Below are 17,761 nucleotides of genomic sequence, written 5' to 3'. Positions count from 1 at the left end.
TGCATGACCAAAGGCTAATGAATCCCATCTTCATTCCCATAAAAAATAAGACATAGAAAAGCCAACGTGACAAATCCACAAAGGGTTGGAGAAAGACATTCAGCTTGCAGCAACTTTCAAATGAAAGACATGTTTCCAGAGTAGAAAACCAGATCTAGCTGTTGACATCTTAAATCTGCTGTAGTGGAACTACACAGAGTAAAATCCCTGCCAGTAGATGGACTCCTTTTAAACTGGTTATTAGACTTTGGTGGCATTGATGGGTTGTTAAGCAACAAACTATGAAAAGAGTTTATGTGTCTTTACTCCCGTGATTAGTAAGACCGAGCAAGCCAAAGCAACCTAAGGAGATTTAGAGTGTCTAACATCCGACTCATGTTGGTCTGTCATGTTGTTTGTTAGCAGGAGTCACTGCAACAAGGACAGGGGGCAACCAGCAACAACTCGCAAAGATGGATTACAACAAAGCTAATTCATAATCAGCAGCAGTGTGGCTGGAACGTGGGAAGCGCCGCGCTCCGAAAATCTCCCATCAAAACCTAAATGTTAACACATTTATCTGCTTTTATAAGTCAAATAACATAGATATATCCATTATTGATTATGATGTGATTTGAGAAAAATGCACAAGTTTCAAATAGTTGACTTTGCAAAGTCCTCTTTCTTCATTTTAAGTGACTAATTGTGTCCAACATAATGAGTTTATGGCCACTGTGAACTAAGTGTGGAGGGCCTTAAAAAAACCTTGAATTGTCCATGACCACTAATTAAAAAATAATCTCCGTAAAAACATTCACATTTTACATCAAAGATGGATTCGCAAAGCTTAGTTTGGTTACTTCCGCACAAAGTTTGAGTGGAGAGTAAACAGTTTCAGCAAAAAGGGCATCCTAGTGCAGAACAAATTCAGAGTAATGGACCATATGCCTAACTTTTTTTTTTTTTTTTTTTTTTAAAAAGGAATCAGTAAATAAGTAAATGAAGAAATAAATACTAATTTACTGTCCAATAACACATAATAACACATTATGCACGACCCTCAGAAGCACAGGCAGCAAATAGCTCTGGGGTTTGGAATCAGGAGAGGAAGCTCATTGAACACTTCTGACAGCAATGTTATTGGCAAATAAAACATACCCTGTTCAAGTCCAATGCTGTTCATCAGTTCTTCCAACAATCAATTTATTCTGATTCTTCAGGACTGCACTAGAATCAGGAGATAGAGAGGTATCCAGCGATATGCATTCCACACAGAAAACTGTTCGGATTATTAACGTTATTGTCGCTATTCACGCACTCTGAAATTGAGTGAACCGCACAAAAGTTCAAACACAGATATATTCATGGAGTAAAATTCAAGGCGCCAACACAAAACGTATGATTTTTAAAGCATTTAAAATATTCCTGGATTTATAAATGGTAAATTAGGTGGCACTAATGTGACTTGTTTAAAAGCTGAGGAGTATTGCTCTTGCGCTCTTTATCTTCATAGCAGCAGTCTGTAACATATTATTGCAATTTAATCATAGTTAGCATTAAGTTATTATTATTATTGCCACTAAGGTGTTATACAGCCACTCTTGTACACGTCAGGAACAAAACTGCCTTGACCATAACGCTCCTCGGTGGCCTCGACACAAAAAAAAAGAAAAAAAAACCCAAGCGTTGACGCAAATTACTGAATGACGAGCAATTAACACTCAACAGCATCAAGGATCTTTGAACACAAAACATCTCATATCTGGATAAGAAGCAGTTTTGTTATTTAAAACCCCAAGCAAAGGAATATATAATAAGCAAAATCAACTACAAGAGGGAGAAATATTCACAGAGGAATGTCAAAATGATTAATTCGGAAAGATGAGCAGAGAGCGAAAGAATAAAATATTAACAGTATCATTTAAAACGCTGATGATGTTTCTTTTAAATAATTGTCCCTTTTATAATATCAGCAAATGAATGGGGTGAGAGAGAAAAAACAAAATAAAAAACAAGTTTAGTGACACGTGGCGTAACACCGTATAAAATGGACCTTCACACAAGGACATTTTAGTTACAATCATTTCAATATCTATAACAAAGCAAAGGAGATGAAGGTCAGACATAATATTAACTGGAAGGATTTATCATAGGAAGTTCACTAACACATCAGAAAGACAGAGTAATTGGCAGATAAGTCCAACATTGTTCTTCTGAGTAGAAGTGAATTCTTAAAGCAATACCGCCACCTGCTGGACAAAAGCACCAATTTAAAAAGGCTGACTGATGCAAACTGTCAAAGTAACTATCAAACTATTAAGAGGCAAAATAATAAACAATAAGTTTTGACAAACTGTGCGAATTTGAATAATAGATTCACAAAGTTTCCAAGAGAAAGCACAGTCGATCAGATGAGAAACAGTTATTGAAACTATTCAAATTTGCCTCTTGTATTTTGCAAACTTTGAGTTGATCACAGCTGTTTCAACTCATCTACTGAGCTATCATGTTAGTGAAAATATGACAGGATTCAGTTTCCCATAAAGCTCACCCAGAAAAATGATATTTCCTGTTCAATAAACTTGCCGAAAGCAGAGATCTTACAACAGTGTTATATTTGTACTGTAAATAATAATAAAATAAAACTCGATGTTCCCTGACAGCTAAAGGCAAATATTGGTACCACACATTTATAATTCAAAAATAATTTGATTAGTTTTGTATTTGATCCATTTAGGAATAAGAATAATAGTAGTAATAATAATAATAATGCAGACATTTAATACTTCCCTTTTCCTGTACCGAGTCTGAATGTAGCCCTTTGAAGATGCCAGCTCTGTTTACCTGATACATTTCATTATAGTAAGCTTATGTTTCGCCTTTCCTGGTTTGATCAAAGCCAGCGCTAAGAGCTCTTCCAAGATTGATTTGACCAACCCAAAGCCAAAGAGGATTTTGATCATCACTTTTAATTTTATTTCCACACTCTGACCTGATCTTATTTGGTCAAGCTGGCCTACATTCTGTACCTTCAACACCCCTAACTGTATCCCCTAATATCACAATGGAGCTTAGAAAAAGCTCCAGCTTATGTACTGGTACACATCCACTGGATGTCTGTTGGATAAATTGTCCACCTGGATAAAATGGTTGGATTACTGGGGTCGACTTGGGCCCCCATCTGGAAAGAAACAGGAATGAGGTCTCAAGCTGGCACACCGGTGGTATAAAGACTTCAAAACCAGGGGTGAAGGTGAGGATGAGAAAGCAGGTTAAGGGGAAGACACCCATGGGAAGCCAGTAGGGGGTGGGGTTGGAGGGGAGAGATTGGGCCTAGTGAGGGAGTGGAAAGGCCTTGATGTCCGCAGAAAGCACAACAAAGCTGACGGTTTTTACATTAAAAAGAAAAGAAATTGCCTCCCTCCCAAAAGACATCTTCCTAGTCTAGTGTCATGTTCTCCCTAGGCCTACAGGAAGCAAGGGGGCAAGCTAGGCTGTGGTATCTGGCTAGTATGAAGGACACCAGAACTGCCTTGTGTAGACTAGTATCAAATGTTAAATGTTAGAGGAAGAGGTGGATGATCCAAGCCCACTGTTCCAAAAAGAGAACTGCTAAAAATCTACTGAGAATACCTCCACAGGCCAATAATTATAAAGTCTGACTGTTTTTCTCAAGTATAATAAGAGGTTTTACAGGACAATGGCACAATTTATTGAAAATAGAGCACAGGTGAAGTATCGAGATGTTGCCACCTATTGGATGGCTGTAACTCTACCGCTGGTACAAAATCCTCCCGAAGGCCTTAAGAAAATGTGGCAATATTGGGAGCTACAGCATGTGCAGGCTGCATGATGAGCAAATAAGCTGCAGCGCCAGTTGGGAGGAGAAAAAGTTCCGAAACTACAGCCAAATCAAATCACAATGGTGGGGAAAGTCACAGCGGCACAGAGATCCCCCGGCTGATCCCAGGGAGAACATCCCTGTGGTCTGCTGGCAGATCACACACCCGCTGTCTCCAACCAAATGCGCTCTTTTTACACGCTCACTTCTTTGGACTGCATATGGAACACAGTTTGGGAGGGTAACCTTTTTCATCCTTCAGTCCTTTCAATTTTACCACTTGGTACAAAATGGGACAATTACTTAAACCCATCCTGGAGTAAATGCAAACTGTAGTTGCGGCGTCATCTAATTTTGGTTTATGTACACTTGCAAGACATCACTGTGAAGATGCTCTTTTGCGTCACTTATATTGAAAATTCCTTTCCTTCCATTAACAGAAAAGAAAGGGCAAAGTCAGAACAGGTCACATTTAACAGAGAGATTCAGGTTTAGATTAGAAAGGTTGTCTTCTCTATAATATCCCAGGTAGTTTTCTGTGTCAACTGGACTTTTTTTCCTCTCTTTTGAAGACATTTCACCTTCTATCTATAATATTAAGGTAAATGTGTTGAGCAATATCAGTAGAAACACTGCTTTAAATACAAACTCTTAACCTTGGTAGGGGAAACACTGTATATTAGCACGTCAAGTAGAAAAATGTGAAGTAAACGGGTTCCAAAATGTGAATAATATTCAATCCATTATTAAAGTAAATACTACAATAATGTTTAAAAGTACTTACAAAGTCTTTCTCAAGTTTCTCCACTTCTTGCTTGTAGCTCTTCAGTCTGCTGTTGTACATGGCTCGGCTCTGGATGGGAATCTCTCGGGCCTCCAGGTCCATTTGCTCCAGCTGAGACCAGCAATTAAACAGTTAACTACACGGGTTTATCAAAATAACCTTATGATGAGCTGATGAATAGTGACGAAGTACAAATATTAAGCTAAAACTTGTTCTTCCACCATACTAATGATCTTATTTCTCTTTCCACCTATGCGATGGCTTATTGGTGCGCCTCATCTGTTACTTAAGACAAACAGTGCCTCAACATAGAAATTCTTTTTGACAACTCTGTAAATATTAAACTTCCAGAAATGAGCACCTTCAGCTGCGTGTTTTAAAACATCCCAGTGTTGATTGGGAAAAGAAAAACGCATCCCGCTCATATCACTCAGCTGCGATAGAAGCTACGACAGAGGAAGGCTGCTCTGTAAATAAATGCACCGCAAATATACGAGGGCCTTTCATTGCAGCGACGTGCACGGGCCCAACAGTGTCACCGCGAATGAAGTCACGGTGCATTTGATGTATGGTTAGACAGGTCCCCGTGTGGCAGCTTTGGAGGGAGCTAATCTAATCTATGTCATAACTAGACTAAATGTAACAACAATTTGTCTCTGTCGGGTGACTTTGCTCATTTTTAAACAGCAACATGAAGACTCCCACCTCAGATAATGGCTTGAAATGTGTCAGAGGGGTGTCACTTAAAAGAAGATTACTGGAAAGTAATCACGCGAGGAGGAATCCTCCTTCCCGCCACGTGTGACTGCATGTCATGTCAGCGCCAGGATAACACAGGTGCCGTTGTCTGGCGCCGCCGTCACCGCCCCCCTCCCTCTCTTTGCACAGATTCATTATTTAGGAACCAGGAAGGTGAGAAAATTACTGATCAAAGACGTACCAACTCTCTGACTTCTTCAAGCTGTTTGTCGACATTTAAAACCAGCTGCGTCTTCTCCTCTGAAAGAGAAATGAAAAAAAAAAACAGCGACATATTGATCAGCCGACAGAGGAAGAGCTCTTCATGACAACAACCGAACTCCCCCGCAACGGGGGAAGAGAGGGGGAGAGAGAGGAAGAGAGAGAGAGAGACTGGGAGAAAACAACGCAGCGAGGACACATTTGAAGATATATTTACACATTCTCTCTACACGACGAGCCCATATTTGATGTCTCTTAGTTATTGCCGTCTACCAGGCCTTTGTTGGTTTCTGCTGAGGAGCGGTGAGACACCTCGTGCCGGCTCAAAGGGAGAGAAGGTGTCAGCTTTGCTCGCTTGCCAAACATACGAGTCCCACTCAGACTAACGTGCCTTTCTGCGCCTCACCCCATGGCTGCGCTTCCACATTACCCACAGAAACTCATTATGACTTAAAAAAAAAAAAAAAGCACTTAAAAAGCAGTGCATCCCAAGACTATTTAAGGCAAAAAAGTGAGCAGAATTTCTTTATTCGTTTGAATTTAGCACTGCAGCACCAAAATGAATCAAGTCCGGTCAATGGAAAGACATTTTTACTAGAGATAATAAAGGATGGAGAATAATCTTTGAAATATGAGCTTAAAATGCACTTTGGGAGGAGTGAGGATTCAACATTTCAGCAACTATCAACAGAAATGGCTGCATTTATTCTGTGTTGGTACAGAATTTGGAAAAAACTTTCTGGGTGTACTAGTAATAAACCAAAGCACACAAATAATGCTTTACACACCTCCTGGCTTTTACATATAATTGGTACCTAGAAAATACAAAAATTGTGCGTTGCTCAGAGTGTGTTTTGTTGCTTTTACAGCAGTAAAATATGTATGATAATCACCAAGACAATAACCTCCTGTCACCTGAATCATGGCTTTTAGAAACAATGAAAGGATTCAAATATATGTGGTTGCGTTGAACTGTTTACATTGAAGCATTCCTTGAACACGTGGGCAAAATTTATTGTCGCACCAACGTCGATAGTCAAGGACAGTCTTTCAGCATTGCTGCCTTTGTCGGCTGCTGAACAAAAGCAACCCAACAAAAAAGAACTAGAGAAGCCGTTTGCCTGGAGCGATTTAATGTACAACACAGTGATATCAAAAGTGATGAAAAAAGTCAATGTAAAAGATTTATACATCTTTACAAGTGTGAGGAAATTAAAGAGTCTGTATGAGAAAGACCTGAAATTCACCTTTCACCTGAAATTCAGAATGACCCTGAATGCATCGTTGCGCATATTCTTATGTTCATATTATAACTACAGGAACAAATACAGTGTTGTGAGTCCCAGATGATACCAAGAATAAATACGTTTTGTCAAAAGCAATGCATTTCGAGAAAAAACAAAATAAACAGTTAGCAAGCAAGTCATGTCACTAGTCCAACACAGGACACACACCACTCACTTCATCTTAACAGGAATTTAGTCTCTAGTCACTTTCACTCATCACAAGTAAGGGAGGTCTAATTTTTACAAAAACAAAAGGCTGCTTGAACTGTGTAATAAGGTCATAAAAAACCTTTAAAAAAAAGGAATTATGCCAAGAAAACCAGCATCAACATATGCTGAGAAACATATGTAGTAGGGGGTATGCAATACTGAAGATATTGATAAAAAACTGACAAAATGATGCCTAATATCACAATAAAACAGATTATAAAATCACAGTTAACATTTAGCTTGTATTCCTCCACTGGAGACAGCACAGTGATTAGCACTACTGCCTGACAGCAGAAAGGTCTTGGGTTCAAATCTCCTTGGGACAAAGGACTTTTCTGTGTGCGGTGTGCCGGTTCTACACGTGTCTCCATGGGTTCTGACCAGATACCCTGGCTTCATCCTACAGTGTAAAGACTTGCATTTGGGGATGGGTGAATTGGTTACTCTAAACGGGTTCTACTACTACTTTAACATCGGTCATCAATCAACTATACCTCAATCCAATGCAACACAAACAGCAGATCTTAACAACCCACATAGGAGATCTAAGGACGTTTCTATTGTTAAAAGAGACGAATACAGACCTCTGGACAGTTTCTAACTACAAATAAAAAATGTTTAAATCATAAAAATTCAATACATCATTCTGAAATCTAATTCTAAATCACACATTGATTCGAAGGTTGACCAAGCTTTCTGATCTCATTTGAGTTCTATCAGCTGGACATGCGGTAATTATTAATAAGATTTTGAAAATAACCTCAGTGCTGAAGATGTTATATCATGTAGAATATATACTTACTCGCTAAATACGATAAACTATTACGTAATCAGGAGTTGTTTTAATTTACACGAGATGTCAGAAGAGAACGACTTTCCATTATTTTGGGGGGAAATGTTGCTATTTAATAATGTATTGACTTTAAACACAGATAAAACACTACCGTTAGCTTACCATTTCTCCTAAGAAAAACAAGCTTAATTAGAGCTAGCTCCAGCTGAGCGCAGCTTTAGCTAATATATTTGACTGTCTTACCTCCACTTAGTTTGGGAATTCGGCCAATTTTGTTGGTTATTTCGGCGGTGATCGTTCCGAAATCCTGTTCATAAGCTTCAAAGTCTGAAGACATTTTGACTTTTATGTTGAAAACAGGTGGATTTATAGTTGACAGCTCAGGATAATAAAAACAAGGATCGAATGGAGTCCCTTCCTTGAGTCACAGTAAAATATGCTCGACAAGAAACAGTTTATCGTTTATCATCCGGCACTGGATTGTTTAAATAATAAACTTAAAACGTTCAGATACAATTTTCTTTCAAGTGAGCTGCTACACAATGTCTTCAGCTCTATGGGGTTGAATAAAATATTTTGTAAAGTAAAATTACCACACTGAAATTGGAGTTACAGTAATAAACGTTCTAACGCCACAAGAAAGGTTCCTTCCTGAAGAAATTGAAGGAAAAAAACAAGGAAGTGGCCAAAGGTGGTTATTTAGAGTGCCAGATTTCTCTCTGTTTATGAAAACAAAATGTGCGAAATATGCACCCGACTGGTGAGCATCATTTCCATACAAAATATGAAATGTTGTTGTTTCTGAGATTTTTCCCTTATGTGATGAATTATTGTTGCTGGATCGAACAAATTAGCTAACCGGCTAACCATCACGCCAACATATAAGCTAAATCGAATTTCCCCCAAACGCATGCATAACTAGTATATTGTATTGCGTTGTTGTTTCCCGTTAAAACTAAAATATCTGTTAAGTTGCTTGTGATGTTGACTTCTTTGCATATCTTGTAGAGGTGGCTTAGCTAGCATGGTCAAATGAGCTAATTACTTATTGATCAAATGTTCTGCATCAACAGTGTCATTTTATTGTGGATTATTGTCTACCTTATTTGCATTGTGATCATTGTAAGCTGCTTTGCTTGTTTGAAAAAAACGTTAATATCTTGGCTGTTGTTATTGTCAAATTATCAATTGTATTATATATTTGTCTGACGTTTTGGGAAATTAAGTTTAACACGCATACAATTTATGTGAATACTGTTGTACATGGAAGAGCAAAAGTTTAGATGATTTTGATTCAAATCTGTTAAATGGTCACTATTGTTGTCGGTGCACAGTATGAGACACTGGTTCTTATGCTTAAACATGTCTGTTTTTTTCCCCTTAGATGGCAAATCTGAGCCTCTGGCAAGAGTAGTGCAGCTCAGCTGTTGATGATGCTGCTCTTTTCCAGTGCACACAATGGGACACAGAGAACACCAGTGACCCATAACCAGGCCATTTTCTCTTTACTCAGAAGACGAGAAAAGCTATGCGTGTGGTCCGCATTGCTGACTGTGCGAGATAGCAGAGACAAAACATTCTAGTGCAGCCAGTTGGGATAGTTGTGGCAAAAAGAAAAGATGAACATTTTTTCCATGGTCGTGACATTTGAAAACCTCCATGAGGTTCGGAGACTGTGCCACTGGGGTCCTATCATAGCATTGTCTGTCATCTCCATATGCTCCACCATGGCAATATTTGACTCCATTATCTGGTATTGGCCACTAGACACAACAGGAGGCAGCATTAATTTCATCATGCTCATCAACTGGACTGTCCTTATCCTTTACAACTACTTCAATGCCATGTTTGTAGGACCTGGATACATTCCTCTAGACTGGAAACCGGTAAGGGCCTTTGTTAGGATTAATGTGTGAAGAACAGGGTGTTGCTTATATTTAAAAACTTGTATTTCTATAGAATATAAGTTAAATGACATTTTTTACCTATTTGTTTCTATAAATCAGGGGAATCAACACCACACCCAGTACCTACAGTACTGCAAAGTGTGCCATGGATACAAAGCCCCCAGGTCCCACCATTGTCGTAAATGTAACAGGTAGCATTTCAGTCCTTTCTGCATCTGTAATGTGGCACCAAAGGTCCATAAGTGTCACATCTGACTTATTTGGGGGAAATAATATGGCAAATACTGATTGAACATCCGCTTAATCAGCCAAATAGCGAGCACTCATCATCATTTCACTCATCTCACCATAGGTGTGTCATGAAGATGGACCATCACTGCCCCTGGATCAACAACTGTTGCGGACATCTTAACCACGCCTACTTCACAAGTTTCCTGCTGCTGGCTCCTCTAGGCTGCTCTCATGCTGCCATCATCTTCATCATGACGATGTACACGCAGCTTTACGATAGGGTAGGTTTCCAGTTACATTGCTGTTTCTTTGTAGGCCCAATTCATTTTACTGTCAGCAGCTCTTCCACACATATCGGGTCATTTGCTTGTTTCTTTACTGCAGATATCATTTGGTTGGAGCACTGTAAAGATCAACATGAGTGCCGCTCGTCAATTTCAGCCCCTCATACCCTTCAGCGTGCCTGCCTTTGCTGCTACACTCTTTGCCTTAGGTTTGGCATTGGGCACCACTATTGCTGTTGGCATGCTTTTCTTCATACAGGTACATTTCTCCTAAGGCCATCAACACTCTGAAATGTACAAAGGCATTTGACTAGTGAATAAAATGGACTGCATCTTCCATGAGAGAACCATAACAAATCTGTAGATTTAACCTGTATATTTAGTTGTGAATGATAGAAATGTGTTAGTGATACTGATGTGAAAAAGAAGTTCAGATGTATTCTGTAAACTTAATTGTAAGAATATTGTAAGAGTCAAATGTATTATCCACAGCAGAAACAAAACCCTTACTTGCTTGCTTACTGTATGTTTTGTGTCCTTTTTCAGATGAAGGTCATCATTCGTAACAAGACCTCAATCGAGTCCTGGATTGAGGAAAAGGTCGGGATGCTTTCTGGATCATCACAGTAGTGTGGTGTATGCTCATAATCTGATTGCACACTTTAACTGTCCTATTATTTCCACTAGGCCAAAGACCGAATACAGCACTACCAAACAGGGGAGGAATTCATCTTCCCGTATGATCTTGGCAGCTGTTGGCTTAATTTCAAGCAAGTTTTTACTTGGACGGGGATGCCCAAGGGTGACGGCCTTGAGTGGCCAGTCCATCCAAAGTGTCACCAGCACACCTTAACTGTATGTTTAATCGCTTCTAGTTGGGTTTTTACTATTCAAAGCATGTAACATTTTCAAGATGCTTTCATGCCCAGTGCACTTTTTCTCGTTTAAACTGAGGTAGGTTACTGCAAAACAGTGATGGCTGTCGGTTAATCTATCCGTCTCTAACTAGATTGAACAACTGAAGCAGAAAGCTGATAAACGAGTGAGGAGTGTAAGTACCTGCAAAATGCATACTGTTATGCAATAATATCCATTCATGCAGTTCAGTATTTAAGAGCAATAAGAATAACCACGTATGTGGAATGACTCGGCCAGCAGGTCCAGTACCAGGCAGTGGAGGACTATAACGGAGCTTGCTGTCCTCTGAGCAAAGGTCTCCAAACATTTTTTCGAACCCCCTGCACTGAGGAGCCCCGCATTCCCCTCAGTAAGGGCGAGACTATTCTGGCCACTCGCGGCACCAAGTAAGTTACACAGAGGGAGCAAAAGCAACAACACGCTGATATTTAAACTGGAGGACTGTCCAGTAGTAACGCAACACTTCCTTTGTTTAGATGGTGGATGTATGGAGACAAAATGTTGAGCGAGCAGCAGGTGGCAGGTGAGATGAGAATACTGATTTTAATGGGGGATTTTTTTCCTGATTAAACTGTAACTATTTTTTCCCTTTTGCACTTACAGTGGGAGAACGTGTAAGGGGGTGGTTTCCAAGGAGATGTGTGGAGAAGTGCCATTATGACTCAGCTGCCAGTGAAAACACCAGCGAAAAGAAAGTAAATTAATATATTTTATGTAGAGGAGAGTAACACTGAACTAAAGGTGCATGTCCATCTTCATAAACTGACATCCACTGACAGTGTGAAGCCTGACACTGCAGGCTCATGGTCAAGAATTTCATTGTAGTGGCTATTCCTTTCTTGTTTTTTTAGGCAACATTCTTCAGCTGTGCTGTTTTCTGTCAATTCTTTTCTTAAAGAGCACTGGCATCTGTTTGACTCCTCTGACCAAATTCAAACCAAGTCTTAATTTTTAATTACTGCCACTTTGGCTTCTATGTGACTGCAATGTGACCTTCACTTATTTTTTTAACTTGAGTCTTTGTTTTTATCTGTGCTGATGTGATTTTGCTGATTATGCAATGCCTCTGCCTAGTTAACCCTGGGCTTGCAAGTGTTTCTACAGTTTGAAGACCTAATTTCTTTTTTATTTTTTAAAAACTAAACCGTTGGCCTCAAAGTATACATTAAAAAGAAAATCAGCCAAGATTCTCTGCCTGTGTTTACTTTCTAAAATGTGCTGAAAATCAATTACTCCAGTCTTAAATTATTTTGGAATGATGTAATTTCTTTTTTTAATGTACAATGAACATACGAACATAAGACTATAGTAAAGAAAAATTTGCCTCAAATGAAAAATAGCTGAGTAGGCTTTTAATGTCAAGTTTTGTAGTTAACCTCTAAACATTTAAATCCTGATATTAGGTATTGGTTTAGTATTTTCAGTACTATAATCATTTATCATGCTAACGCAGTTTCCAATTTTTTTTTTACGTCTATATATATTTTTTCTACACTTTGTAGTGGATCTGTTCGATGGAAAGATTCCAGTCATTCGTGGTAGAGGGCGCTGTTCACACAGTTAACGCAAGTCGGAGTAGAGAGACAGCCGGGGGGGTTGTGATTTAATTAAAAACTTCCAATGTGAAATTCACAATTTTGCTTCAGGATTCTTTTAACTAACTTTAATGGAGTTTGATTATTGGAAGCGGACTTATTTTTACTTTACTTGGTGCAGTGGAATGAGAAATGTTGCAAAATATGCACGAAGTACTTCATGTTACCTCGTGAGCAGTAAACAGTAGTATACGGTGCAGTAGCTGGGGGTGTATGACAACTTGTTTTTTTTTTTTGTTTTTTTAATTAGGTGTACCGGTATTCATAAATGCGTGGCATTTTCCAGAATTTGTCATGTTGCGCATTTCGAACGCTAGATGGCGCAAATGCAGTTTAATGCTTGTCACAGCTGCTTAAACGAAGAAGAAACGGTCACGTGATACTTGCAAACGCTGCTTGTCAGCTAGCTGCAGGGACTTACACTGTTTCCTCGTTAATTACAGAAATATCGCTTCAACGCTGAGCGGGTAAGTGCCAATTCAAATTTTCAGGTTTGCTTTCCAGGCGCATTATTCTGAAAATTGGCACTTCCCTTCATACTGAAGCTGCAGAATTATCTGACTCATTACAACGTTATAAATGAACACTTTACGTGACATTGTAGGGAATGTGAACATTGCAACATAAGTTTATTTGACGAGAGGTCAAGTGAAGGAGCAGTACTCAATTCTGAATTTTGAGGGGCGGGGGGGGGGTGTCTTTTTCCAGATGTCCTTTGGCCGTTTTTCGCGTACTTCATTTAACGTGATTTAAGGAATACTCTTGTGTTCAACTACATTGTTGACTTCGAGCCTCAGCATTGAGGAAGCTGTCAGAGAAGCATTAGGCAATAAGAGTGCCATTGTCAGTCAAATAATTCAATACATCGCATCCTCCGTGTAGCACAACAGGAGAGAGAAATGTTGCAGTCAATTAGCGTAATAGTACTTTTATTAGATTCGGTTGTCGGCAGTTGATGGGAGAAATGTTGGCAAGACACTTTTGGGGGCGGCTGTGAGAAGCCCAACGGGTTACGGCCCAACAGCACCACCTATTGGTGCGAATAGAACTGCACTTGGAAACGACCTCCCGCAGAACCACAGTTGCTAATATAAACAAAGTTCTCATGATTACACTTACAATATGCTCTTATAGGTTGTGTGAATATTGTAATGTGCTTATAATGAATAATTTTGTTATTCTAAACTACCTTTCTACTTTCCACCCAACACAGTGCTTTCTCCGTTTCTAGGAGGTACTCTTCAGGTACCGGGGGTCATCCGCAGAGAGTTGCAGGATCAACCAGTAACCATGTCCATGTTCAGCACGGGAATCCTAGTGTTGACATCTCCTCTCCATACCCTCCAATTGCGCATTGCTCCAGTGCTCAGTTCAGCTGCACAACTTGTGGAGCGCACGCTCTACGTTCACCTGCACCCGGGGCTGAACCTGGGTAGCAGCACCCAGCCTCGGCCAGTTTTCATACCACCGGTTGTGGACCTGTCTTCATTTATTTCCAGGGTTTACAGTAATGCAGCTGACATATGTGGCCACCTTGACGTCCGTGTGTTGCTGACCAATGTTTGTGCCACTAACGGGGGTCAGACCATCGCAAACTGCCCCTTCCCCACACCGCAGTGTCTGTCGCACTCCCCAGAGGTGGTGCTCACAGACTTTCCTCTGCATGACCCGGGACAGTCCCATCAGGTTACTCAGTGCCTGCAAAGGTACACGGGCCACTGCTATGTCTGCAGCCCCAGCCTGTCGTCAGTTCTGCTTCACCCACAGCTGGTAAAATTTCTGGACAAAGAGGAAGCGCTTGAAACCGCGGAAAGAAAGGCGGAATTTTTACACACATACAATGATGTGGTGGTGGGGGGGACATTTGACAGGCTTCACGGGGCTCACAAGACCCTGCTCAACATCTCATGCTTGCTAGCCAATAGAAGGTTCCTGATTGGCGTGTGCGACCAAGCAATGTTGAAAAGTGAGTCGTTTTTTTGGCTTGTTTGTAGGAATGGTTCCATTTGGAGGATGTGTGAAAAGGTTGAACAAAAGGGGGTCTGCCTGACGTCCGTGTCTTCTGAATTCTAGAAAAAATGCTGAAGGAGCTGATTGAGCCCTACGCTCTGCGAGTGGAGAAGCTTCAGGAGTTTTTGCGCGACGTCAAACCTTCGATACAGGTGGAGATCGTTCCCCTCGAAGACCCCTATGGGATATCTGTAGTTGACCCGTTGCTACAGTGTATTGTGGTTAGCGAGGAGACAAGAAAAGGAGGCGAGGCTGTAAACAAGAAAAGGATTGAGAATGTAAGTGCATCCTATCCCAATGTGTTGCCTCAAGTATCGGTTGAGCGGTTTTTGTCCTAAGAAGCTGATTAAAATATAACTTTTGATGCCTGTACAAGAGATCACGGCACCTCTATTCTCTTTAAATCAGGGGCTTTCTGCGCTTGTCCTTCACGAGATCCAGCTGCTTAAAGATTCTCACCACAGTGAAACAGAGGAGGAGAAGATCAGCTCCTCCAGCCTACGCTCTCGACTGCTGGGCACTCTTCTTACGCCGCCTACAGTAAGTTGCGTTCAAATTTGTTCATATTTCAATAAGGGATGATTTATAATAATGTCAGTATTGTAGCAAAGGAACTAAAAGCTGTCACCCCGCTTTTTTTTGTGGTATTAGGCTCCTCCCACTGCCGTACACGCTATGCTCAAGCTTCTTATTTATAAGATTTTGCTTTATTCCCCTGGTAAATGCATCTTTAATGCATGTTTAACTGGTTTTACAGTGGTTGTTGATTTTGGGTCGAAAAAAAAGCAGATTATTTTTACAGCTCATCCCAAATTACAGCTGAACTTGTTCAGCTGTAATTATTTCTATAATTCATCCTAAAGGAAGTGTGGTCGGATCAACAGAAGGATCCGGATGTTGAGTAAATAGGAGTTAAGAGGAGGTGGTCTGCTCACACCAGAGAATAATGTGGATTACTTTAAAGGAATAAGTTTGGTGCACATATTCTTTAATAATTCTTGGCTTTTCTCCTGTTTTTCTTCTGCATTAGGACACGGCTCATCTCCCCCCTCTTCCTTACGTTATTGGCCTGACAGGAGGTAGCGGCAGTGGGAAGAGCTCCATCGCCAGACACTTGGAGGCACTGGGCGCAGTTCGGATCGACTGCGACAAGCTGGGACACGAGGTGTACTGGCCTGGCACAGCGGCCTATCACAGAGTGCTGGAGGAATTTGGGCCAGGTAGGGATGCTCGTGTTTACTGGACGGTTGGACATGATTGCTGTCCAGCTGCTTGTTTTTTAAATAGTTGGCTTAAATTTTAACTTGACAGATACAATGTTTAGTGATAGGCAACAAACTCTGACCTGATAAAGATGGTCAAAATTTAACTTCTAGTCAAGACTAGCTGACATGGATCCTGCTTCTTAATATAACACTCAGTCCACATGTTTATTTCCTTATTTTAGATCTCATGAATGAAGATAAAACCATCAACAGACGTGCGTTAGGAAGAAAAGTTTTTGGAAACAAGGTAATATGACTGGGTATTATTACATAGCGGCAAAATTTGAGAGCACCGCTTCTTGTATGACGTCTAAAAAAGTTGCTTTTTATCATTTAGGAACGCTTAAAAGCTCTAACTGACATCGTATGGCCTGAGATTGCACTTCTGGTAAAGGATAAAATCAGACAGGCAAGAGAAGATGGTATGAATTTATTATGCTATGTCATCTGATATCTGCAGAGGGTTTATTTTCTTTTTCTTTTTTCTTTTCTATTCTTTTCTTTTCTATCTGTCCTGTAAAGTCATTCATGTCTTATAATGTTTTAGCAACATCATTAAGTGCTGAACTTACAAATCTGGATTCTCACTTTGTTAAATGTTTCTCTTTTTTGGCAGGTAAACAGGTGTGTGTGGTGGATGCAGCGGTGCTTCTGGAGGCTGGATGGACAGATATGGTCCATGAAGTCTGGGTTACCATTATACCTGATGAGGAGGTAATTCTGTGTTTGTACCTACAGACCTGCACTCACGCCAGCCTGAATCTCCTGTGTCTTTATAACAGTATTTACCAAAGAACAGTGGCAATACAACACAGTAATGTTGTTTATATTTTAATTTGAACAAGATTTCTTCCCCAAACCCTATATTTTGACATAGGTGACTATTTGCTATGTGTTTAAGTCACTAGAGGGCGCCAAAGCCATATTCTTTTTAAGCTGAACTGAGATCTTAGAACGTTGATGCCTCCTCTCATATTCTTCTTCTAGGCAGTAACTAGGATAACAGAGCGAGACGGTGTGAGCTCAGAAGATGCCCTGCGCCGGCTGCAGAGCCAGTGGTCCAACGCCAAACAAGTAGAGCGTGCAAATGTGGTCCTCAGCACACTGTGGGAGCCACAGGTCACTCAAAAACAGGTCAGATGCACATGTTGCCAACATGACAGAACACATGAAAATGTTATATTTCTGATACTTATGCCCAAACCCTCTTTATTTTAATAAGGTATTGAAAGCTTGGAATCTTCTTCAAAAGCGAATCCAGCAGACAGGACGGTAGAACATTCAGCAGCCATTTTGGATCGTCATGAGCAACCGTTGCCTTACATAGTGTTCAGAGAGATCACACTTAAACAGAGGATTTAATTGGGTATCCTTAACAAAGATTTCATTTTCCCCAAAAGGTGCAGCTCTTTTTAGATATCTGAAACACTCGTGCATGTGTCATGTTTAAAAGAATGATTGCAATATTAAATATTTTAAAAACACTAATTAATGTAGTAATGTGCATTACAGTCAGTTGAATCATCACAATAGAGGGAACATAAATGCACTGGGCATTAAAAGATGATTTAAAGGATATAGAGCTCTTGCAATCTGTAAGGGAACTTTGTAGAACTTCTATTTCTGTTCACCTGAACCTCCTGTTAATGTTGAAAAAGGTTCCACAATGTCAATAAATTCACATCTGTGGAAACTTAG

General features: G+C 40.2%; 3 protein-coding genes across 14 annotated transcripts in view; 2 read left to right on the top strand and 1 right to left on the bottom strand.

Annotated features, from left to right (window-relative positions):
- Positions 1-8,341, bottom strand: part of vti1a (vesicle transport through interaction with t-SNAREs 1A) — a 94,889-nt gene extending 86,548 nt beyond the window's left edge. For 4 of the 9 annotated variants that reach the window (XM_029847459.1, XM_029847440.1, XM_029847449.1 and 1 more), the window contains exons 1-3: positions 8,097-8,341; positions 5,545-5,603; positions 4,605-4,715 (exon numbers count right to left, since the gene is read on the bottom strand). In XM_029847459.1, the coding sequence (XP_029703319.1) occupies positions 4,605-4,715; positions 5,545-5,603; positions 8,097-8,190 (264 nt within the window). In that variant the 5' untranslated portion in view covers positions 8,191-8,341. The remainder of the gene's footprint in view (positions 1-4,604; positions 4,716-5,544; positions 5,604-8,096) is intronic. The other 5 variants (XM_029847469.1, XM_029847476.1, XM_029847431.1 and 2 more) reach the window with 3 other exon arrangements.
- Positions 8,342-8,473: 132 nt separating this feature from the next.
- Positions 8,474-12,523, top strand: zdhhc6 (zDHHC palmitoyltransferase 6). Of its 2 annotated transcripts, none has more exons than XM_003961186.3 (11): positions 8,474-8,613; positions 9,238-9,739; positions 9,860-9,951; positions 10,113-10,272; positions 10,376-10,534; positions 10,822-10,875; positions 10,963-11,130; positions 11,285-11,326; positions 11,434-11,579; positions 11,670-11,716; positions 11,797-12,523. In XM_003961186.3, the coding sequence occupies exons 2-11, from the start codon at positions 9,473-9,475 to the stop codon at positions 11,895-11,897; spliced, it is 1,236 nt and encodes a 411-aa protein (XP_003961235.2). In that variant the 5' UTR covers positions 8,474-8,613; positions 9,238-9,472; the 3' UTR covers positions 11,898-12,523. The 2 variants fall into 2 exon arrangements, with proteins under 2 accessions (XP_003961235.2, XP_029703286.1); XM_029847426.1 differs by having other exon boundaries at positions 11,431-11,579.
- A 606-nt stretch (positions 12,524-13,129) lies between these two features.
- Positions 13,130-17,756, top strand: coasy (CoA synthase). Of its 3 annotated transcripts, none has more exons than XR_003890845.1 (10): positions 13,130-13,255; positions 14,002-14,754; positions 14,862-15,076; positions 15,207-15,338; positions 15,829-16,018; positions 16,246-16,310; positions 16,401-16,472; positions 16,680-16,777; positions 17,051-17,197; positions 17,286-17,756. XR_003890845.1 is itself a non-coding variant. In XM_003961245.3 (10 exons), exons 2-10 carry the CDS (start codon positions 14,079-14,081, stop codon positions 17,337-17,339), a joined length of 1,662 nt encoding a protein of 553 aa, XP_003961294.1. In that variant the 5' UTR covers positions 13,131-13,255; positions 14,002-14,078; the 3' UTR covers positions 17,340-17,756. The 3 variants fall into 3 exon arrangements, 2 of the variants coding, with proteins under 2 accessions (XP_003961294.1, XP_011619661.1); XM_003961245.3 differs by having other exon boundaries at positions 13,131-13,255; positions 16,401-16,485; XM_011621359.2 differs by having other exon boundaries at positions 13,162-13,255; positions 14,020-14,754; positions 16,401-16,485.
- The last annotated feature ends 5 nt before the right edge of the window (positions 17,757-17,761 follow it).

The sequence above is a fragment of the Takifugu rubripes genome, chromosome 1 (assembly GCF_901000725.2).
Source record: "Takifugu rubripes chromosome 1, fTakRub1.2, whole genome shotgun sequence".
NCBI lineage: Eukaryota > Metazoa > Chordata > Actinopteri > Tetraodontiformes > Tetraodontidae > Takifugu > Takifugu rubripes.
This window is presented reverse-complemented; position numbering and strand designations above follow the sequence as displayed.